Here is a 22,961-nt window from a genome sequence, read left to right on the forward strand (position 1 = left end):
GTCTATTTAGCTAGTTTGTACCCCCACTTTGCACTTTTTCGCCCCCATTTTCAAAGTCATTTTGGGGTTTTCCTCTTTTTTTTTTTTACGGGTTTCTTAGACGCAGTTATGCTTTGGGGGTCTGTCCCAAGGGTGCTGAGTGGTTTCCTGATGTTTGCCCCCCAAAACATCAATTCTGCACTTTTTTTCAGCACCTATTCATAGGCACATTTTTTTCGCCTATTGCATTGCGACTTTCGCGTACTGCCATATATCTGTGTACCTAAATTGTATATATGTATATTTAGCTTTACATTTTAAAATATTCAGGTGGTTGGATGACAGTGTGTAAGTCCTTGAAGATACAGATTCTTATGGCGTCCACATCGCTGTGGGTGGTTGATTTGTCTGGTATGTATATCTTTTAACTACAACATCAAAATAATCTGTTGTCTGTATTTTGGAGTAGAATTGCATTCACCCTTTTATCAATCTTATTTTTGCACTTGTTGATTCCTCATTGATCTGGTACCTACATGCCTACCTTTTCAGCCTTGAAATCTATACCCATTGTTGCGAGAGCCTGTTCAGCAGCCTTTTAAAATGCTTGAGTAGAAAGCTCACCTTGACGAGCTGCCATGCGTTTTGATGCCACCGCACCATATCGTTTTTTACAATTAAATGCATTAGAAAATAGAGAAATGGCAAATAAGCAGAAAAGGTGATAGCAGTTAGCACAAAATGAATACTGAGAACAAGTGACAACAAGTTTAACGATGTGATTTAAGAAGAGCTTGAAGTCTTACGTTTAAATTTTAGGGCCTCTGGGCCATATTCAATTAGAGGCAAAAAGTCTGAGCTCGTACTTTTCGCTATCATCGGAGGTTTTCCTGGGGATAGAGTATCGGGCGCGTGCCCGCTTATCCGTGTATTCAATTTGGATCCGGCGAAAACGCAACCTGGTGGAAAGGTAAGTAGCGAAAAGTCCTGTCCTTTTTCGGGAAGTCATCCTGGCTTCCCCCTAAAGATGGTCTGACATGGGGGATCACTATGGGTACCCCCGTTTTGGCCTGCTGAAGGAAAGTCTGTTTTTTAAATAGTCGCTGCAGGTGCATAAATGCACCTGTGAAGAAGGGGTGAAGAATAGTCTTTCTTTTTTTTTTTTTTTGAGAAATAACGGCCCATCAAATTTTGGGTACATGAAATGGGTGCAAACATATTTTTAAGTCCCTAAAGTAGTTTGTTTTTAAATTCTTCAAAAATGCACCTGCCGCTACCAGCCGCATTCTAGAATACACCTATCACATACATGGGAACCCCCCCGTGAATCAATTTTGCTAGTTTAAAACTTAGTTTCCCAATATTTTTTTTTTCGCCCCCAAAATGAAAGTACATTTTTTGGGGTGTCCTGAGGACACTAAAAAAAAAATTTTTTTGACACAAAATACTTTTAGGGGACACTCCCAAAGGTGCAGGCTATTTTTTTTTTTTTGTCTGCACCCCAAAACCCCAATTCTGCACTTTTTTTCGCCATGTATTGCATGGTGAAAACTTATCCCCGTTATTTAACAGACTTTTCGCACCTGCGAAAAGTCTTTGTAATTGAAAATGGGGATAAGTGAAACAGGCAAAAATGACAGACTTTTCGCCTCAAATTGAGTATGGCCCTATGTATGTGTGTATTTGATTTCCATTAGTGACCAGTTATGGGCTTTAGAGCAGTTTACAGCCTTCATCAATGAAGACTCCTGTAGACCTGGTAGATATTAACAGTGGGAAAGATTTAGAGTAGAAGTGCTCCGGAATTATCTCTGCTTCTCGGGTTAATAACCCAGCTTTTTATTAATATAGGAATCTTTGCCTCATCAAGTGGCAGCTAATCGGAGTTATGCAAATTTTACTGATAACAATTTTTCATTCTGCAAGATCACCCAGTCCTGTCCACATGGTTTCATTACTAATTGCCTTACCCTTTCCCTTATCACAATTGCCCATTTATTTTGTTCTTTCTGCAGTCTGGTGCTTTAGATATATTTATTTTGATTGATAGCTTAATAAAGCAAATACTTGCTGAACCTGACATCTCTTCTCAAATTAGTTGAGATTACCTTTTAAAGGTCACTCGGATGTGTTGTCTTGATCATAATACGATGCACTCTTCTGTTTGTGTAAATATCAAGAAGTATGTTTGTGAGATGGCTGCATGTTCGATCTTAAAGAGCAATCGGGAAGGTGGTTGTAAAAGGCTAACAAAAGGTTTTATGTATTTTTCCTTAAGCATGGCTTGGAAAAGTAAATATGATATAGTTTTAAAATGAGAAACTACCAACCCTATAATCTTAAAATAAGATGAATGTCTGCCACAAAATATTGCGCATCTCGTATGTATGTGTATGTACTTTATTTCTAAAGTGCTCAAAAGTGAGAGATAAAAATTAAAACAATTCTTACTATATAAGAAATATTTTAAAACTCAACAAAAAATTTATTTTTGTGCATCGATGACTGAAAACATAGTTTCATTATGTTATTACTGTCTTCAATACAAATCTAGAAGGTTATTTTATTTTGAAAAGCCATATAAATTGTGATTTTTTTTTTTTTTTTTTGATTTTTTTTTTTTGATTTTCGTCATGTGCATTTTGGTAATTAACTCCAGTTTTGGATTAAATTTGTTTAAAAAATGCAAAGTTATACTTTGTGTGTATATAATATGTAGTGTTCATTCTAGCTCCGGCAGCAGGCAGGGGGCGTGGTCATGAAAAGGGGGCGTGTCTATAAGACGCGTCCCCTTTTCGTCATACTTGGGGGCGTGCCCGACGCTTACGGACATGCCGGGTAGCCCCCAAGCGCTGCAGAAAGGGAGAATAGATGCCGGGCACATGCGCCCGGCGTTTATTCTCCGGCGGTGACTGGGTCACCGCATGTTTGTCCACCCGCGGGACACTGCGTCCTGCGGGTGAGAACGGCACCCGCAGGCTGTGAGGGCAGGGTGCTTTTTGCCCTCCTCCTGGAGGGCAGGGTGCTTTTTGACCTCCAGATGGAGGGCAGGGCGCCGCGCCCCGCTAAAACAGCCTAGCGGGAACGCTAATATATCTATCTCTAATACCCTACCAAACCCCTAAACTAAGTTTGGTAACTGATATCTTTATCCAATATGCTTATAAGTTTCTAGTGCAACTTAAGGTGCCTATCCACTAGACGATTAAAATGAGCGATTGAATGCTATCGATATAGTTCGGTAATAGTTCAATAATCGTTTGAAAATCGTTTGTAGATTGTTTAAAAAAATTGGTCTTTTAGACATCTATCATCATGTAAACATGGTGGTCAACCTGACGATAACGTGTAGTGTAGGCACAATCAATCATGTTTGCAGATTGATTGTGCCTACACTGAACGACTGCTCATTCAGTGCAGGCTCATCACAGACTGACAAACGACTGCACGATTACAATGTCGTAATCTTGCAAGCTTTTGCCTGTCTTCTAGTGGATAGGCACCTTCTCTTTCTCTTAGTATTAATATATCAGACCAAGCATGTATTACTTCACGGCATGGGATGCCAGGGACATAGTGCTGCCCAAAGATTTGTTTACAGTATTTCATATAAATTCTGTCCTCGTAGAAACCTGGAGAAATAGAGATCTGTGTTATGGCAGAGTAACTCAAATTAAAAAAACAATTTTTCTCAATTTAAATAGATACTGAAATAAAACTTCTGTCTTTTTTGTTTGTCATCTTTGAAAAACTGCTGCAACACTCCTATGTCTCATGTTTTAACGCACATAACTAGTACAATAGATTGCATTGACAAAGTAAAATGCATGAAATTAGTTTAAAGGGGCGACTGATTGACGCAATTCCCCTTTCTGCCTATGACAGGGTCAGTTAATTGGGGATAGTCAACAAAATCTTGATCCAGTGACCCAAAAAAGGAAACAGCGAGGCAGGGAATATTTACATGTTGAATTTCTCCAATCCACCAACGGATTGCCGATCATCGGTGGCTGCCAATCCTTAGATCCAGACGGATCTGCAGAACAGGGAATCTGGACCACAGATTCCTTAAGGACCCCTTAAGGTGTCCATGAGTTTTACCCATTTTCTTATTGCATGTCTTTATTGGCCTTAAAAGGTCTATATGGTTTTAAACAATTTGGTTTATTATAAGTGCCTTATCTGCTTGTCCTATATCATTAGTAATGGGCAATCTCTGTTCTGATCACCTCAGCGGCAGCATGGAGCCAGCATTCCATCGGGGAGACCTGCTTTTTCTGACGAACCGTGTAGACGATCCAATTAGAGTGGGTGAAATTGTTGTCTTCAGAATAGAAGGGAGAGAGATTCCCATTGTGCATCGTGTTCTGAAAATTCATGAAAGGTAATTGACAGTGGCGACTAAAAGTCCATGACATGCATGAACAAAAACCTTTTTGTGGTAGGGCACTTACAAATTTTATGTTTGCAGGACAACATTGCACTTTTTTTGTAAACCTTCACTTTGCAAGACTACCTTTTTAAATATCAAGTGTCTCTTGTGTTGACTCATGTTAGAAGTGCTTTTATATTGGATTGCATTTTTATCCTTACAACATGCTGTCATGAAATCTATTTTGTTCAATGCTACAAAGTGTGCTGGTACGTCAATATATAAGATAACAAAGTACTACTAGAAATCTGAATTTTGTATACTGCAGTACCAGTTTGTTATGGCCATTCTACTATAATTGTGTTTCTCAACCTCTGGTATGCAAAATAAATCTGACCTATCCATGTGGTTTTGAAACCCTTTGAATTGAACTTAAAAGAAACGTAGTATATAAATTGTGATGAATAAATAATAACACTGGGGAACAGTGAATCTGTTGCCAGGGATTTAAGAGTCGATTTCGATAAATTTTGCGCTCCTAATCCTTAATATGCCATGCTTATTTTTCAATTGGCTCTAGATTTTGAGATATGCATATGTCTTTAATATTTATGAAAAATTAAAATAAACAATGTTAAAAAGAAATTATTATTTTTTTTATTCTGATTTACATTTGATTTGTAAAATGTTATAAAAAGAAAGGATAATTACATACATAAGTGTTAGGAAGCTATGAAAACCGTTATTTGTAGGATTTTCTTTTGTATTCTTGTTGTGGAGAGTCCCTCTGCGGACTCCAACGGCCATCATGTGACAATCTCACCTTCCTTGATATCTTTCTTCCATTACCTGAATATCCTGGTGGAACCGTTCATCCTGTTCTTCATTTAAATCTCCTAAATTGGACGGGAAGTGATCTTATTGGCTGTAGAAAAAATTTACTTTAATACTCCTTTGGCACCTACTTTCTCGAAACATAAACATTTAGCATGTTGTGGACTAATTCATGATAGTTGTCTGTCTTGTGATTGCCTAAAAAAATTTGAATGACAGACACATAACTCAGCCATGCTTCAGATTCGGTTTCAGTTATAGACGTGGTAAAATTTGGTTCCTTCACCAATTTCCATATATGTGGGCCATCAAAAATTCCTACCTTTAATTTTTCATTTCTAAGAGATGGAAATGTTCGACAAATATACGTGAATCAATCGCCTGACTTGTCCAATGCTTTTACAAATTGTTTCATTAAACCCAGTTTGATATGGAGAGGCGGCAGTATGATTTTTTTTTTTTTCCTGTCAATTAAGGGCTCATGAATGATGTTGGCTTCTCCTACAGTTATAACTTATATTGAAGGCCATACGGTTTGCTGCCAGTGCTTTTGTTTTGCACGACTATCCCATAAGCATATGTGACAAGGATACTTAGTATATCCACTTTGCTGCCCAGGAAGAAATTTCACCATTTTTAAATCGAAACAGACCACTGATGCTGAGAAAAAGCAATTTTTTCTAAGTCTGGGTACACACGTAAAGATATTCTGTCCAACCATCCAACTAGTTGATTGGTTGGAATGAAAATCTGGTAAGGTATGAAAGCAAATGACAATCAGCAATTTGCTCCCAAATGCCGGAAAATGGACAAAAACTGTTGTTTGAACAAATTGTTTAGATCAAACATTTAACAAACTTGTCTGACCAACCATTTTTATCTGTTTTCTGACACTTAGGAGCAAATTGCTGATCATCAGTTACTCCCATACGTTACCAGATCTTCATTCCAACCAATCAACTAGTTGGATGGTTGGACAGAAAATCTTTACGTGTACCCAGCCTAAGACTAACTTGATATTCTCTTACTGTTTAAGTTTTGTTGAATGATCGATGGGAATCAACGCAAATTTATTCCCATTGTGCAGTAATACACATTTTAAGCTCCTTTTAGAACTATCCAAAAAGAGCCGCCAGTCTTCTGCTTGATATTCTGGTAAGCCCATCATCTGGAGAAGTTCTGGAATATCATTGCAATACACAAGATTGTTTTCTTGGCTAAAGAACGGCGGTGCTCTCTATTTCTATACGACGTTATAGTAACATCCGGCTTAAGACCGTGCTTTTCTTGAAGTCTGGATGCTAAAAGCTCAGCTCCTTTTTTCAATAAATTCAAGTCGCAAATCATTTAGTTCCTTTTTAAGAAAATTTATTTGGAGTAGAAGAACTTTCTTCAAACTCACTTTCATCTATGTTGTCACTTGCACTGGATGAAATTAACATTTCCACATCACATTCAACTTCGCACAAAGAACTGAATGATGGTACAGGTAAATCTTCACTATGTGGTATCTGTTGTTTTGCAGAATTCATACTTGGGTATTCCCATTTGCGTTTCTTAAATCGATTCATACCCTTCACATTTACAGCACAAAAATAGCAGTCACTCAAGTGATCTTTTGGCTCACACCACATCATAGGTATGCCGAAATGAAGTCCTTTTCAATCACCTTTAGTCCAATTGTGGAGTGATTCCACGCAGGTTTTACAAACTTTGTGAGGCACCCAAATCTTGTCTTGCTGGCTTATGTGACGTCCAAAATAATCCTGATATACTTGTTTTACGAATAGTTATATTTTTTCTTTCTTTTGCAACACTATATTTGCCACAAATATAACAAAAAACATCAGGGTTGTTAGTACACCATCTCAGAGAAGAACTCATTTTTACGGCGAAAACCTTTTCTTTCACACATTCAGTGCTAACTCCCAACAAAGCCAAGGACGTACTGAACAAAACAAGCCTAAACGGCGGGAAATTGGTTGTGGTGGGACAGAGAGAGGGCCGAACAAAGGAACAGGAGGTGTGCTAACTGCGTCACTCAGTCCTCTGCGTTGCTCTGTATGCTGGCAGGAGGCGTGGCTGTGGTCTGAGGATGTCTCAGCAGTGCACTGCCACGTCTCCTCCCAGCGTTAGTAAAGCTGGCCTAGACTAGTAAGGTTCTTCAAATGGAGAAAATAATTGAATTTTATAATTTTTCATTAATTTGAAAACTGGAGCCAGTTCAGCTATAGCGAAGATCTAATGCGAAAATAGGACCTGCGAGTACTCTCAAACTGATCCTAAATCCTTGGCAAGAAAAAAGCAACTCGGGAGATGGGGTTCTTAAAATGTAAACACAAGGGTATTGCTTCGTAATTATTTATACACCATAGAGGGTACATTGATATAAATGTATACACGTTGGGGGCTATTTGGGTTACATTGATGCAATAGATGGTACTTGGAAAACATTTAAGGTCATGGTAGTATGTAATACAAAACACACTGTTACCTGGTTTTGATACTGATATTTTTGTTTAAGGGAAAATGGAGATATCAAGTTTTTAACCAAAGGAGACAACAATGCCGTGGATGATCGAGGGCTTTACAAGCAGGGCCAGAACTGGTTGGAAAAGAAAGACGTGGTGGGAAGGGCGAGGGGGTAAGTCTGACATAGACTTGTTGATGACATACTTGTAATCCATTATTGTGATTTACAGCTGTAACCAAAAAGTAAATAAGTTTGAAGTTCAGATAGTAATCAAGGTGTTACAGGAATTCTCAGTTTTTCTCCCCCTTTTGGGCATAGTTTTTATTATATTACAAGACACAGCAATCTTCGCCTTGTGACCACAATCCAGCACTTACTGCTATTGCCTGCCAAATCCTAGCTGTAATATATTTGACTTGCACTATTTAATGCTGTTTCCATGTCCCAGCTTTCTAGTGTTTTGTCTATAGCTCTTGCTAATATAAAATGTTATGATGGTACATTACATTACAGTGCCAATACTATAATCCAGAGGTTCCCAAACTTTTTCACTTCAAGGCACTCTTAGTGTGTCATTGGTTTTTTGCGGCACCCCTAGGCCAAAAGAAGAAAAACTAACTTTCTATCGTACCAACTAAGTAGCCATTATAAAGAATGACAATGATAAATTGAAAGCCAAACAGCAAGAGGTAATTGTGCCGATGTTTGAAAAAAATAAGGCGCAAAAGCGCGCTTATTGGGGTTTTTTTTTTAATAACATCCAAATGATTTTCTGTTGCATACTATGGTATGGTGATGTCAAAATCATTAGATGTTTGCAGCTAACGTAGAGAAAAGTAATTTTTCTCTACATTATCTGCTTTCATTTATGCTGATGTTTAAGTGTCAAATAGCGCTGGTTATAGGGCATATGGCACTTACCACTTCTCTTGCTTCTCCCCCACTGTTACGGAGTATATTTAGCACTGGTGTGGGATGGAACGGTAGTATTGAGGACTATTGTAATGATATTTTAACTGAAGATAAAGTGCATAAGAAACAAGTATGTAAGTCTCATGCGCTTTATCTCTATTTAAAATATCTATAATCTTGTAATAATAACTTTACCAAGGACTGCAATACACCCACCGCACACCACACCAGTGCTAAATAACTTCACTCCCTTAAAACTTCAAACACTGTCCCTGAATATCACTTACCAAGGCAGAGGAGAGTCCAGGAGCCACACTGAGGTGCAGCCTGCAGAAGGAAAGAAAAGACTGGAGACCAGGAAGAGCTGGAGTCGGCGGGAGTACACGGCTCTGACTGTGACAGTCAGTGAGAGCCGGCAGCAGCAGCACAGCATGGGGCCGGCTGTGGGTAAATGGCCACAGGCTGCATAGAGAGGCTGCGCGCGGCCTGACCAGCCTTACTAGCTGTTAAAGTAGGGATGGGCAAAGTATCCACCCAAGGCACCCGTGCATCAGTGCCACGGCACCCCTGGGAGCCGCGGCACACACTTTGGGAACCGCTGCTATAATCCCATAGTTTTGTATTTTATAAATAGCTGCAGCTGGAAGAAGGCTATAGGAAACCTGGACTGTCCAAACCCTTTCAGTCAGTCTAAAAAAAAACGTCACCTGTAGCCTGTTCGATGATTTCAAAGTAAAGGTGCAAACACACTAGGCGATATTTTACACAATCAGCCCGTTTCTGACGCATCGGGATGACAGATCGTCTAAAATATGTCCTAATCGTGAGTCTCCACTCACGGTTACAATGCTGATGCGTGTTCCCGCTGGTCGTACATCGCATCTGCAGATCTTGCCTGCTGCAGACAAGATCTGAAAATCTCAGTCACAATGCACTGGAATAGTATTGGATGCACGATAGGTCGTGGGTCAATTTTGGATAGTTTTTACACCAAATCGTGCCCACGACTGCCGGGGAGCTGCCGGGGGAGAATCGGACACTATCACAAGGTCACAAGATCGCCTAGTGTGTGGGCACCATTAGTATAAGAATGTGTTATCTAGAGAGTGGGTAGGGATGGGCGAGGGGGTGGAACCCTGTTAATATCTAGAGTTGAACTACTTTGTTGTTTTGGCTGTCTCTGCCAAGAAGCATTTTAACTATAAATTGTTGTGAGTTTGCTTAAAATTTTGCTTTGCCATCTATCTGTGCCTCAGGGAAGTGTTAAGTGTATCTGTCACCACAAATTTTCAAGACTGTACAAGATCATACTTGTCATAATAGATTCAAACTGTTCTCAGTGAACATGTAAAAGCTAATCTCTGAGCCATGTATTATACTATTTCAGTCTCACACTTTGATATGTTTTATTTAAGGCTCTGATATCTAAAAGCTGAATCCATGTCATGTGACTAAAGTTCTATGTTCTTTGTCTTATTGTGATCGAGATGTTGAGAATAATATATATATTTTTAAACAATGATACATGGTAAAAGGGAATGTAATTATTTCATTGTTTTTTTGTTTTTTTCTTGAAATCTCCTTATTAACCACGAGCAATGACCTATCTACTAAAACTATAAGCTATTGTGAACCATATTGCTGGTCCGCACCAAGTTGTGTATACACTCGTGTGTGTGTGTGTGTGTGTGTGTGTGTGTGTGTGTATATATGTGTTCTTTTCCCTTCTAATAAGAACAGCACTTACTGTATATTTAGGGAGTCATTCTAGAAAGGTGGAGAAAACTGAATGTTCTTAAATAGAGTAATACTAAAGTGAATGTGGCACAGCAACTTAATACCCATTATAATCATAGGGTCCGATGCTGCATAGGATGTGAATTGCTTTTTTGTGCAAAAGAAGCATTCATGGGAAAAAATGTGTAAAATGTTTTTGCCCATATGCAAGATGTGACGGCATTTGTGCTCTCGCTGTGTTTTCTACTATACTAGATGCAAAAAGTACAGCACCAAATGGGCATTTTGTTGTTGTTGCTTATGTCCAGCATTTGCCCTTTGTGAGAATTCCCCATTTTGACTCTTCAGTGTAGGTCGAAAAAGTTGTACTTGCGTGTCATTTTTTCTACTTCAGGGTCCATAGGGTATCCACAGGATACCTTGGGGTATAGGCGATGGCGGCAGACATCCAGGCACCACAGAGTTAAACTTTCAGCCTTCCAGGATGCACTGGGGTTCCTCTCCTATACCCCGCCCCCGAGCCTCAGGCCACTCAGTTTTCGTCGGTGCCTGGCCGGACCAGTCGCACCGTACAGAGGGGGGTCTTTTTAAGGCCCCTGAATATTTCTTCGCAGCTGTGGCTGCACAAGTAGAGTGCTCCAGCATAGGACAGTCAGTATTGACGTCCATGCTGTCACTCCTACACCCCGCCGGTACCAGAACGCCGGTACCGATCCGGGGATGCTGGTAGGTAGCTGGGGTCACAGCTAGCGGTGACCCCGGCTACCTGGACTGTGGCTGGATGCACGGGGATCAAGGTAAGCGGCGGGATCCCGCGGTGGGCACCCTGCGGTAACACAGTCCTGTTTGGTCCCCAGGCAGGGGGCTCCCTGGGGACCGGCTGCGCGTGGGGCCAGGTACTGATCCTGCGCCTTCCACTAGACCACCAGGGACAGCGGACCGCAGCATGTGCGGTACAGCGCGGCGTCCCAGGGGTTAATAGCAGGCCAGGGGAGAACGCCTTCCCTGTCTCACAGCCGGCGTCTCCCCCGCTGCACAGTGCCATTCCACAGCGGTCTGAGCGGGCTGTGTCAGCGCTCCTCCCCCGGGCCCGCCTCCTCTCTGCTCCTCGGTGGCCATTTTCTCACTACATGTGCTGGGGATGGCAAACGCTGCTGGAAGCTGATACTGGTGCCATTGCGGTCCGGGTACCCCGCATACCTCTCCTTCAATTAAGGTCAGTGTATGCAGCACTGTTTCCTACCAGGCTCTGGTCTGTGTAGTTGATCGCAGTGCTTGTAATGCAGGATATTATCTGTGCATTGTATGTGACTTAGATGCTAGCGCTGTTTGCCTGTACTTCCATTTCTGACTGTCAGTCTTTTTCCAATCCCTGTTCTTCTGCTACAGCCCTTGCGGTGCGCTGTTGCAGGGTGTTTATTACCTCACAGTAAACGTGATTTTTCTGTGTGGGAAGTCACATACGCTCCGTTCACACTCCTCATGTCTGAAAGTGAACGAGGATATCCTCTTCCAGCTATAATGTACTGATATCATGTGCAGTTAGCGGAGGGATATGTAGACGCTGAAGGTTTATGGAGGGCATGTTGTATTATATATCACGCCCCATTTCTGTCACTGTGCCTGCACAAAAAAGGGGACCGCCCTCGGCTAGCTAAGATGCTTACAGCCCTTGTGGGCAACGCCCCCTGCGTTTCCCCATAGGAGTTATCGCAGCCTGTGGTGGTCTCATCACATGCAGGGGTCCCTGGACAGTTGATGGTACCCCAGTGTATCCTGTTTTTCGCCCCCCAGGTCTCGCAGGAGCCTGTGTGGGTGAATTTATTGTCCAAATGGTATAGCACCTGATGGACGTTTTATAAGGGGAATCACCATTTCGGCCTTCTAAACGGCCTTTCGGGTCTCAGACTGGTAAAGGCATGACATCTGATGACTGTGACATTTACTTTTTCAGACACGAGCCCCTTAGTGCAAAGGAGGCGTAGTCTGGGTCTAAAGTCTATATAGCTGGCCTTATACGGGCAGTCCGTGCAGCTTTGGTTATTACATATCCCCCGTGGCTAAATCCAAATATTCCTTCTTTAAGGATAAGGGTGTTGCCACTGTAATTCCTAATATCTGGTCAGGTGGATCATTTAGAGGAGGCGTGGAAAATCCGGGTAAGCGGTTCCAGCCTCAAAAACGGTTGACCTTTTGCATACCCCTTTGCGGATAATTACATTTCCGAATGGGAGTTACCTTTACGGGTAGATTCTCATGTTACACGCCTAGTGAGGAGTGCTACGTTGCCCATGCCCTCCAGGTCCTCTTTGAGGGAGGTTCCAGATTGCAAGGGGCAAATATATCTAAAATCCAATATTCCCTTGCTGGAGGGGCTTCCAGGCCGGCTATGGCCGTGTGCTGGGGGGCCAGAGCCATGGAGCGCTGAGTAGGTAACTGGATCTCTGCACACTGACTCTCCAGCAGAGCAGGTGGATAGTGGCAAATTCTCAGAGACTTTGCCACGTTCATAATGAGACGGTCTTACATATAGCCTACTCCTTTCCAGAATCTCCTCGGCAGCAGTAGGCCAGGGTGAGTCTAAAATACAGCTTTCCAAGACAGTCAGTAGCCAGGAAATCTGCTCAGCCATAAGAACAGGCTTGGAGTACAAGACGTCCTACTCCCAAGTTGGACTATAAGCCTTCAGCCTCACGGGACGTGCCTCCTCTCGGGAGACCCCAGAGTCGGAGGCCGGCTTCTCCAGTTCGCCCAGTGCTGGTGTCTGACCACCACGGACACTGGGGTAAGAAGTATTTTCTTGAAGGTATGTCCTCTCCTCCCGGTAAAAGCCTCCCAGACGGTTTTTCGTTACAGGTCTTCTGTCAATTCAGGACAAGGCCCTGTAATTTTTGAGGGTGTTACACTCAATGCTCCAGGCAGGAGTTATAGTATCTATTCCGTTGCCCCAAAGGGGAACGAGGTATTACTCCATCCTCTTTCTGGTACAGACACCCAATGGGTCTTACCAGGACATTCTCAACCTCGAATCCTTCAACAAATTCTTAAGGCTTCCTTGGTTCGGGAGGGGGACCCTGCATTCCATCATTCAATGGAACCTGGGAATTTTGTGGATATATTCAGGGTGACTACCTGAATATCCCTCTTTTCTTAGCACACCAGTGTTTTCCTCAGGTTTGCAGTGGTCGATAAGCATTTCCAGTTTCTGGCATTGCCGCTTGGTCTGGCCTCCGCGCCTCACGGTTTACCAGTATCATGGCAGTTATGGCAGCCCACCTGCGGATGCAGGGGGTCCGCTTGTTACCCTATCCGGGGCGACCTCCTGTTGTTACCACGGTCTCCAGAGATACTTCAGTGCCATATGCAACGGACAATATCTGTGTTGCTACATTAGGGCTGACTGATAAACTGGAAATGGTCCTCTCTGATTCTTCACAGAGGATGCTCCATATCCTTACATCTGAGGATCTTTGTGATTGAGGAAAAGATCTCTGCATTACAGGCAAGGGTACGCAGTTGCCTGCAGAGTCGCCGAGTGTCTATTCACTTGGCAATGTGGTTCCTGGGTTCCAGGGTGTCGCTGTTCGACATGGTGGAGAGTACCCAGCTTCACTCTAAACCTCTGAAAAACTTGATCCTCTCCGGATGGGATGGGTTGCCCCATAGGATAAAGTCCAATAGGCTTTCTCCTGAGGTTTGTCTCTCTCTGGCATGATGGCTGCGGAAAGCTCACCTAAACAAGGGGCACCCCCTTTGGGATTGCGGACAGGGTCCTTCTGACGACGGACACCAGTATCCTTTGCTGGGAAGCAGTGACGGGTCCACACTTGTTCCAGGTCAGTTGGACACCAGTAGTTTTTGCGCTTCCCATAAACATCTGAGAACTCTGAGCAGTATTCAAGGTTCTCCAGCATGCAGGACAGGTCCTCCACGGAAATATCGTGCAGGTACAGTCTAACAACGCCATCATGATGGCTTATGTAAACCACCTAGGAGGTTCCCGAAGTCAGGCGACACTAACAGTGGTGTCCCGAATTCTGGCTTGGGTGGAAGGCTATATCCCTGCCATCATCGGCAGTGTTCATTCAGGAATCCTCAGATGGAAAGCAGGCTTTCTCAGCCGTCAAGACGTGCATTCAGGGAAATGTCCTCTTTATCAGGAGGTGTTCAATCTTCTGGTGAACAAGTGGAGCCTTTCATAGATGACTCTTCTGATAGACGTAGGTAGGTCCAGTTGACCTTCCAAATTGTGTACCTCGTCCCTCCGTTATCCCTTCTTCCTCCAGTAATAGCAAGAAGGAGGCACGTTCCTGCTGACAGCTCCAGCGTGGGCCAGATGGCACTATTACTCAGATCTTCGGAGCCTCTCAGTTAACACTCCGAAGCTGTTGCCTCTACGCCCGGACCTGTTGTCTCAGGATCTTGGCTGATACCCAGACCTGGGTTGTCTGTCCTTCACGGTGTGGCGGTGGAGACTGCCTTCTTAAGGTCTAGGAGTTTTTCCAGCTCTATAGTTAACAGGGGCTCTGTCCATGCTAAGAGCTCGGAAGCTTTTATCTGCAAGAATTTACCATTAGATATGGTATACTTTCTTTCAGTTGTGTCGCCCTAGAGGCTAGGCTCCTCGGGTATTCCGGATATCCAGAGGTTGGCTTTCCTACAGGTGGGCTTAGATAACTGTCTTCGCCTTGCTTACCTGAAGGTGCAGGTTTCTGCCCTGTTAGTATGGTTTCAGTGTAGGATTGCTACTCTTCCTGATGTCCGCACCTTTGTGCAGGGTGTACGTTATATTCAGCATCCCTTTGTTCCACCTGTGGCTCCTTGGGATTTGGCTGTGGTCCTTGGGGCTCTCTGAGGACCGCCATTTGATCCACTGGGCTCAGTGGATTTCAAATGGTTTACGGCTAGGACTGTATTCCTTCTGGCTCTTAATTTGGCCAGTAGGATCTCAGAATGGGAGGCTCTGTCATGTAGACCTCCCTTTTTCTCATCTTTCCTAGGAACAGGGCAGTGCTTCGCACTTGCCCTGGTTTTTTACCTACGGGGGTGTCTAGTTTCCACATCAATGAGGAAATTATAGTACCGGCCTTTACTTCCCCAGTCCTGTCTGCTGGTGAGGCCTCTTTGGCTGTGGTACGGGCGCTAAGAATTTAAGTTGACCGTACCAGTCCATTTAGGAAATCAGACTCTCGGTTTTGTCCTTTCTGGTTTCCATAAAAAGGGTTGGCCTGCCACTACGCTAACTTTGGCAGGATGGATTCACAGGTCTTCCTGTTCCATCCTCTATTAAAGCTCTTCCAGTAGGTCTGTGGATCCTTCGTGGGCAGCTCGACGTGGCGCCTCAGCGGTGATTGGCAGCCACGTGGTCATCTGTCCATATTTTTGTAAGGTATTATGCTTTTGATACCTTCGCCTCTCAGGATGCTTCCTTCGGGCGGCGGATTCTCCTTACAGCACAGGAGCATCCCCACCCTTAAAGGATACTGCTTTGGGACATCCCCAAGGTATCCTGTGGATGCCCTATGGACCCTGAAGTAGAAAATATGAGATATGGTAAGAACTTACCCTTGTTATCTCTATTTCTACGAAGTCCATAGGGTTCCACAGGACTCCCACCCTGTCGCACCTGTACTGCAGATGGGCTTTGATCTGGTCACCGGTTTCTCCTTCTCCTTCTGGTGAGAATGTGATTCATGTGTGTTCCAGACTCTTCTCTCTCTTTTTTGCTCCTGCTCCGGCCTATGGCTTGCTACGAAACTGAGTGGCCTGAGGCTCGGGGGTGGGGTATAGGAGAGGGACCCCAGTGCATCCTGGGAGACTGAAAGTTTAACTGTGGTGCCTGGATGTCTGCCGCCATCGCCTATACCCCAAGGTATCCTGTGGAACCCTATGGACTTCGTAGAAATAGAGATAACAAGGGTAAGTTCTTACCATATCTCATATTATCATCATGCGCAGTGTGAGTTCATGCAAGATAAGTTGACGTACGTTCATCTCTGCACTAGCTCCATAAAAGGTAATAATTTTATTTATATAGCGCTCTTTCTCCAATAGGATTTAAGGTGTTAAACAGAAAGACATAATACAGTACAGGAACAATGAAATACAGAAAAACTTTTCCTGAAATGTAGAGCATGGAGATAAGACAATGGGTTTGGCATCCATTTTGAGTTAACAGTTGCAGGATTATTTATATTACTTATGCAGGGTCCAGGTGAGGCAACTATTTTAGGTACACTACGGAGGATTACACTGGGCAGAATAGGATATGCCTGGAACTGATAACACACAGGGGTTAATCCTATTCCGTGCGAGTCATCGCGGCAGTGCCCGCACTTTACTGCAGCCCTGATTCGCCAAATTCTGCTCGCAGTCCCATAGGGATGTGCTGGTCCATTGCCGGTGTTTTAACGCCGTTGCAACGGCACATCGCACCCTTCACATGGAATAGGATTTACCCCCCATAGTGGGAGAGAGAAAATACTTGTCAAGATCCTTGTACGTGCATCAGAACCATGCATTTTTCATTCTACACATAGCACCAGGCATGTTAGGTGCACTAAATTGTGCAAATAAGCATTGCATTGAGAATAGGACGCACAAGGATAAATTGAACAGTGGACGAACAGGATACCTCCTGCCTGAATAATTCCATGGGTTGCTTATTCTGCCCTTGAAGTACCAGACTAGGTAGCCATTTAGGGTGCACTATATGGGTTACAGTGGGTAGGATGAAAAGAAGAGGAAAGGGATGAAATGTCAGTAATGGTGCACATGATTTAATTTAAAATATAACTTTTATTATTAATATTATAATAAAAAGAAACAGAGAAAATTAGTTAAAAAATATAGAAGTGAATATGAAATAAAGAAATGTGATTAAAAAAGCGGCACATTAATACCCCTTAAATCAACGTCACAATTAGATGGTTGTAGTAAGTTATGACATCCAACATATATCACATACAACATGAGTAGCTGATTATACAGGTATGTATGTGATAGTCTCAAATAAGGCTATCAAGGATTCTATTCGATATTAATAAACTTATATTAGATCACAAGGAGTCACCCATGTGTTATTATATTGTCAGTTCTCAAATGATGTTTCAATAACTAAGACAAAACTAATAATGTATCCCCTAAGTGTATTCAAAGTATTTCTATCATTTAGTACACATACAGGGATAATTGAAAGGTGATTCTCATAAATCACTAATATGGTTATAGTGATACATGTGTAGGTCACTTACTAAAATACTGTCTATCACCCTTTTATTTTTGATATGATGCCCAAGAGTGATATCAAATTATATTTTAATTCTCATTTATTGCAATAACACTCCCAATTTGAGCACAGTATTGTAAATCTTTTAGCACACACATAGATGATGCTGGGAGATATGCAAATATAACACACAGTGTAATGCTGTGGGAACACCGCACTGCACTGGTCACAGTTATCCAATATGACAGAACTTTTAATAGTGAGAGTCACGTATATTAAGACCCATCTCAGTACAATCACATATGACTCTCACTATAACATACAATGTAATCGCTTATTTCAAGACATGAGGGGTATGAACATGCGCCGCTAACCGACGCAGCGTTTCGCTGATAAAGCATGGAAGTGAAACGCTGCGTCGGTTAGCGGTGCATATTCATATGTGATTGTCCTGAGATGGGTCTTAATATACGTGACTCTCACTATTAAAAGTTCTGTCATATTAGATAACTGTGACCAGTGCAGTGCGGTGTTCCCACAGCATTACACTGTGTGTTAGATGATGCTGGGAGATATGCAAATATATGTGTGTGCTAAAAGATTTACAATACTGTGCTCAAATTCGGAGTGTCTTTGCAATAAATGAGAATTAAAATATAATTTGATATCACTCTTGGGCATCATATCAAACATATAAGGGTGATGGACAGTATTTTAGTAAGTGACCTACACATGTATCACTATAACCATATTAGTGATTTATGAGAATCACCTTTCAATTATCCCTGTATGTGTACTAAATGATAGAAATTACTTTGAATACACTTAAAGGATACATTATTAGTTTTGTCTTAGTTATTGAAACATCATTTGAGAACTGACAATATAATAACACATGGGTGACTCCTTGTGATCTAATATAAGTTTACTAATATCGAATAGAATCCTTGATAGCCTTATTTGAGACTATCACATACATACCTGTATAATCAGCTACTCATGTTGTATGTGATATATGTTGGACGTCATAACTTACTACAACCATCTCATTGTGACGTTGATTTATGGGGTATTAATGTGCCGCTTTTTTAATCACATTTCTTTTTCATATTCACTTCTATATTTTTTTAACTAATTTTTGCTGTTTCTTTTTATTATAATATTAATAATAAAAGTTATATTTAAATTAAATCATGTGCACCATTAGGGACATTTCATCCCATTCCTCTTCTTTTTTGGTAACTATATTATTGATGTCCTTGGTAGCACCCCTCATTTGATGATATTGATTTTTGGAAGATATAAATGTGAGGGTCTTTATTCTCCTTTTTAGGAGTTATTCTTGTGCGAATAGATATTTGTTGGTCTGAGTGGGTAGGATGAGCAATCCTTAGCAATAACATGCAATGGAAAGTTGCAGAATCAGTGATGCGTGAATAAGGAGAGAATGGTAGTTGGCAGTATCGGCTCAGAGCAAGCAAATATACAACAGCAAGAAATTATAGTTTTTGATTAAAAAGATGCTAGACCATGTGTACAAACCAAACAGTGAGAGCTGATATGGGGGGATAAGTGAACAGTAGGGGATGAAACATATTAAGGTAAAGAAAAATAAGTCCTCCTCTGGCCCCAAGAATCCACCTGTCCGATATAGACATGTATCCCTCCACAGCAATTAGACTGCTGGGACGAGAGCGGCACTGGCCGTGCCAGTAGAGTGAGGGTGGGGGGGCGCCTGGCCACAAAAGTAGAGGGGGCCCGCAAGCTTTGGGCAGGTGAAGTGATCATGGACCAGGGAAGCGCCCTGGAGGGGAAGATCTGTGCTTGAAGCGGCTGTCAGGGTTAGATGGCCATTGCCCTGAACTACAGCTCCTCTGTGTTCTTTGTCCAGTGGGAAAGCTTGGGCTGAGGCGCCATTTTTGAAAAGGGCACGCTCTGTTCTCACCATTGAATTCAATGATGTGAACCGCTCATTGGCTGAGAAGCGGAAGGCTCGCCTCTCTCAGCCAATTGGCACTCCTCACCGGCATTTCTGGACAGAAATCCCGCAGCGGAGCTGTCATTCGGGTAGTACTACTAATGTCCGTGGGCTCGGGTAATTCGTGGGGGGTTTTTTTTGCCAAGATCCAGGATTTTCCTACTTTGGAACAAAGAGGACAGATCCACGCAAAGGAGGAGTTGAGTATGAAATTTTTTATTACAGGTACACCATTGGATTACCTACTGGAGAAGAGGACAGATTGGCTTCAGTGATACATAGGTGAGTATGTGAGATAGTGTGTATGCATGTGTGAGTACGTGTGTGTGTGTGTGTGTGTGTGTGTGTGTGTGTGTGTGCATGTATGTTTTAATAAAATTATACTTTTCTACAGTGTGTTGTGTTTTTTTAATATTGCTTTTGTTGTGTAGCTACAGCTACCAGCATACCCGTAATGCCCCGCATGCTGATACTTGTGGTTCTCCAAGTGCCAGCATGCGGGGGAAGCTTGCTGGGAACTGTAGTACCACAGCAATAGACAATATTTTTAATTCAACCCGGCACCCACCGCCCAGGGGTGCCGGGAATAGCCCCGGGCTATCAGCCTGGGCCTGGGGTGCATTTGAGAGGGGGGCCCCTTTATTGGAGGGGTCTCCAACTACCCAGGGAACCCCGGCCTGGGCTGACTAGCGGTCAGGGGTGATGCTCCTGCTGGAGTGCCCAGTGACGGGGCTCCCCTGGCTGTGGCATCGCCTCCCCGTCTCACTGACCCGTCCGTGCTTCTGTGTTTGTTTTTTTTAAACACAGATGCAGGTATCACTGAATTTTCAGATCCGAGCCTGCATCTGTGTGCTGCTACCTCCCCCGGGCCCTAACGCCTGCACCACCACCGCCCGCACTGCCGCTACAGTCTCTGGTTCCCGGCCGCAGCTAATGCCCTCTAGCCCCTACCCCCTCTCCCCCGCATCCCGGCCGCATCAAACGCCGGCTTCCTGCCCCCGCTACCGCCCACAAACGACGCCCATCTTGCTGCACCCAAGTGAAGCCACTATGACTACACCTGCTGGAGGCTCCTACTGAGGCTGCGCAACAAGTTGAAAAGTCCTATCTCTGCAATGGCGCATTCTTGAGGTAATAGTTTAAAAACTGTAACTTTCTAATTTACCTGAACCCCAAAAGCACGTACCCTGGCACAATAGCTACCTAATAAAACAAACCCCAAGTCTAAATTCCACCCCTACCCTGAGTTATGCCTTCCCAAAAATCCCCCATAGACTATAGTAGAAAAGGGTTCCTAATTGAGAATGTCAGAAAAAAGTGACAGTTGAAGCTTTAGATTACTCCCAAATCCTCATTTTTATGTTTTTGTCCTGAAATTTGGCATGCAGCACCCAGTGACAGTGCTACCCGGCCATGCCAAATTTCAGATCCGTACCTCTAATAGCTTTTGACGTGTAGCCCCTTGAACAACCTGCCCCCCCTCCAGAATTCTCTATGGAGAAATCCATTTTTGTAGATGCAGCCGTAATATAAGGGCACGACTGTGTGTGTATGTATGTATGTATATATATATATATATATATATATATATATGAGCAAAATGACTGCGGCACTCGGAGACTGATGTGCAAAATATGTTTTGAAAGTTGTTACAAATATTTGTAACAACTTTCAATACATTTTTTTGCACATCAGTCTCCGAGTGCCGCAGTCATTTTGCTCTTCTGCATGTTCCTTCATTCTGAGGGCACCGGAGCAAGTTGTTTTTTTAAACAGAGGAGTGCCGGTCCGCTTGTATCATAATAATAAAATATTCTATAAAATAAAAACGTCCCCAAACACACATAATAGACCAGACAGATGGACCAGTGCGTTCCGTCTGCAGTCGCATTGTATTTTCTTTGCAGTAGGTTGATTACTATGGCAGGTCACGATGCAGATAATAAGGAGTGATTCAGAAAGTACAGCATACTGGTTCTCCATACTGCAACTTTACAGTGGGTGTGCTGGATTTTCTCCAGTACACAGTTGTGATTCAGCTGCAGCTTGTCTGTGTTCTGCCAAATTTCTGCCTGCAGGTCACCCTGTTTCTTATTGATGTACAGTGTTAATGAAGTGAATCTAACTGGTTGCAGATTACTACCTTACCTGTGAGTGTGTGAGCAAATGCTAATTGTACTTCTGGCCACTGACCGTTTAATTGCAGCTAAATGATTGAAAGGAGGGAGTCTGCTACCCAGTTACAGCAAGTCATCAAACACCTACACAGTAAATACCCACAAAGGGACACTTAATTATATTTCTGCACTACATTTGTATTCTATCCATCTGGGTGTATATGTATTATATGCTGGTAAAATTAATCTGACCAGAACTACTACTACAATACCTTCCATGGCTAGTTATTCTGCCTCCAGAACACAGAATTATTGACTTTATGTTTGTCAGTACAGCTCTTTGTATATTAAACAGTAGTTTGAATTCTCATTGTGTACAGAGATTCTGTTTCTTGACCCCCTAATGTTACTCATTCTGTTCCATGGAATACTGTTAGAATGCGTCTGACATATACAATCTGTATGGAATGAGCTTCGTATTTATTATCAGTTCTACACTGAGACATCCGTAGGTCACTGTCAGTGACTCGCATCATTAACACACCATGAATAATTCTCACACAAATACAAGAACATTTCTTGCTTGCATCATCTGCTGAGGCAAAGACATGAATACAAAGCATACTCTGATCCCCAGAGTCCTACAGGCGGATCAGGATGTATTTGTTCAGTATTCCCATCTATCCATGGTCGGCCTTGGTACTTATACCTGAGAACCTCCCTTCTTTTTTTTTGTGTGTTTTATTATACAACATTTGTTGACTGGTGTTCAATTAACGCTTTTCCTGTGAAAATACATCAAACACACCGCTGCTGTGGTCAACTTACCTATAATTTCAGCATTTATTTTCATTGTGCTAATTTTTGGGGGAATTAGGTGTCATTTATATATTCAGTAATCCATACTATGGAACATGATCTAAAGTAAAAAATATAAATGCCAAGCAGCATCTTCATATAAAACAGATCAATGTAAGGACTGCTGTTGCGTACATTTTTACATCATATGATCCTTGGGAAGGCTAGAAGGTTGGGACAGTTTTTTTTTTTTTTTTTTTTTTTTTAGCAGGTAGGAAGCAAGCGAGAAAAAGGATGTGGGCCTAGGAACAGTTGGGGCTTTTCAACAGGGCTTTTCAAATAGTCGGTGTGTGGGTGGAGTTATCCGACCTGGGTAAAGGGGCGAAAGACTAATCGAACCATCCATTAGCTTGTTCCCTCTGAAGTTTCCCTCAGGATAGGAACCATAACTAATAAGCCATTCGCAGTTTCACTCTACGACTGTGTGTACTTATATGTGCATGGCTTAATCTTCGAGACAAGCATATGCTACT

At 42.6% G+C, this 22,961-nt stretch overlaps 1 protein-coding gene across 1 annotated transcript in view; it reads left to right on the top strand.

Moving 5' to 3' along the window:
* Positions 1-22,961, top strand: part of SEC11A (SEC11 homolog A, signal peptidase complex subunit) — a 71,440-nt gene that overhangs the window by 26,546 nt on the left and 21,933 nt on the right. The window contains exons 3-4 of the mRNA XM_088446780.1: positions 4,214-4,363; positions 7,710-7,829. Of these exons, the coding sequence (XP_088302906.1) occupies positions 4,214-4,363; positions 7,710-7,829 (270 nt within the window). The remainder of the gene's footprint in view (positions 1-4,213; positions 4,364-7,709; positions 7,830-22,961) is intronic.

The sequence above is a fragment of the Taudactylus pleione genome, unplaced genomic scaffold, assembly GCF_031769625.1.
Source record: "Taudactylus pleione unplaced genomic scaffold, aTauple2 ptg000019l, whole genome shotgun sequence".
Taxonomy (NCBI): domain Eukaryota; kingdom Metazoa; phylum Chordata; class Amphibia; order Anura; family Myobatrachidae; genus Taudactylus; species Taudactylus pleione.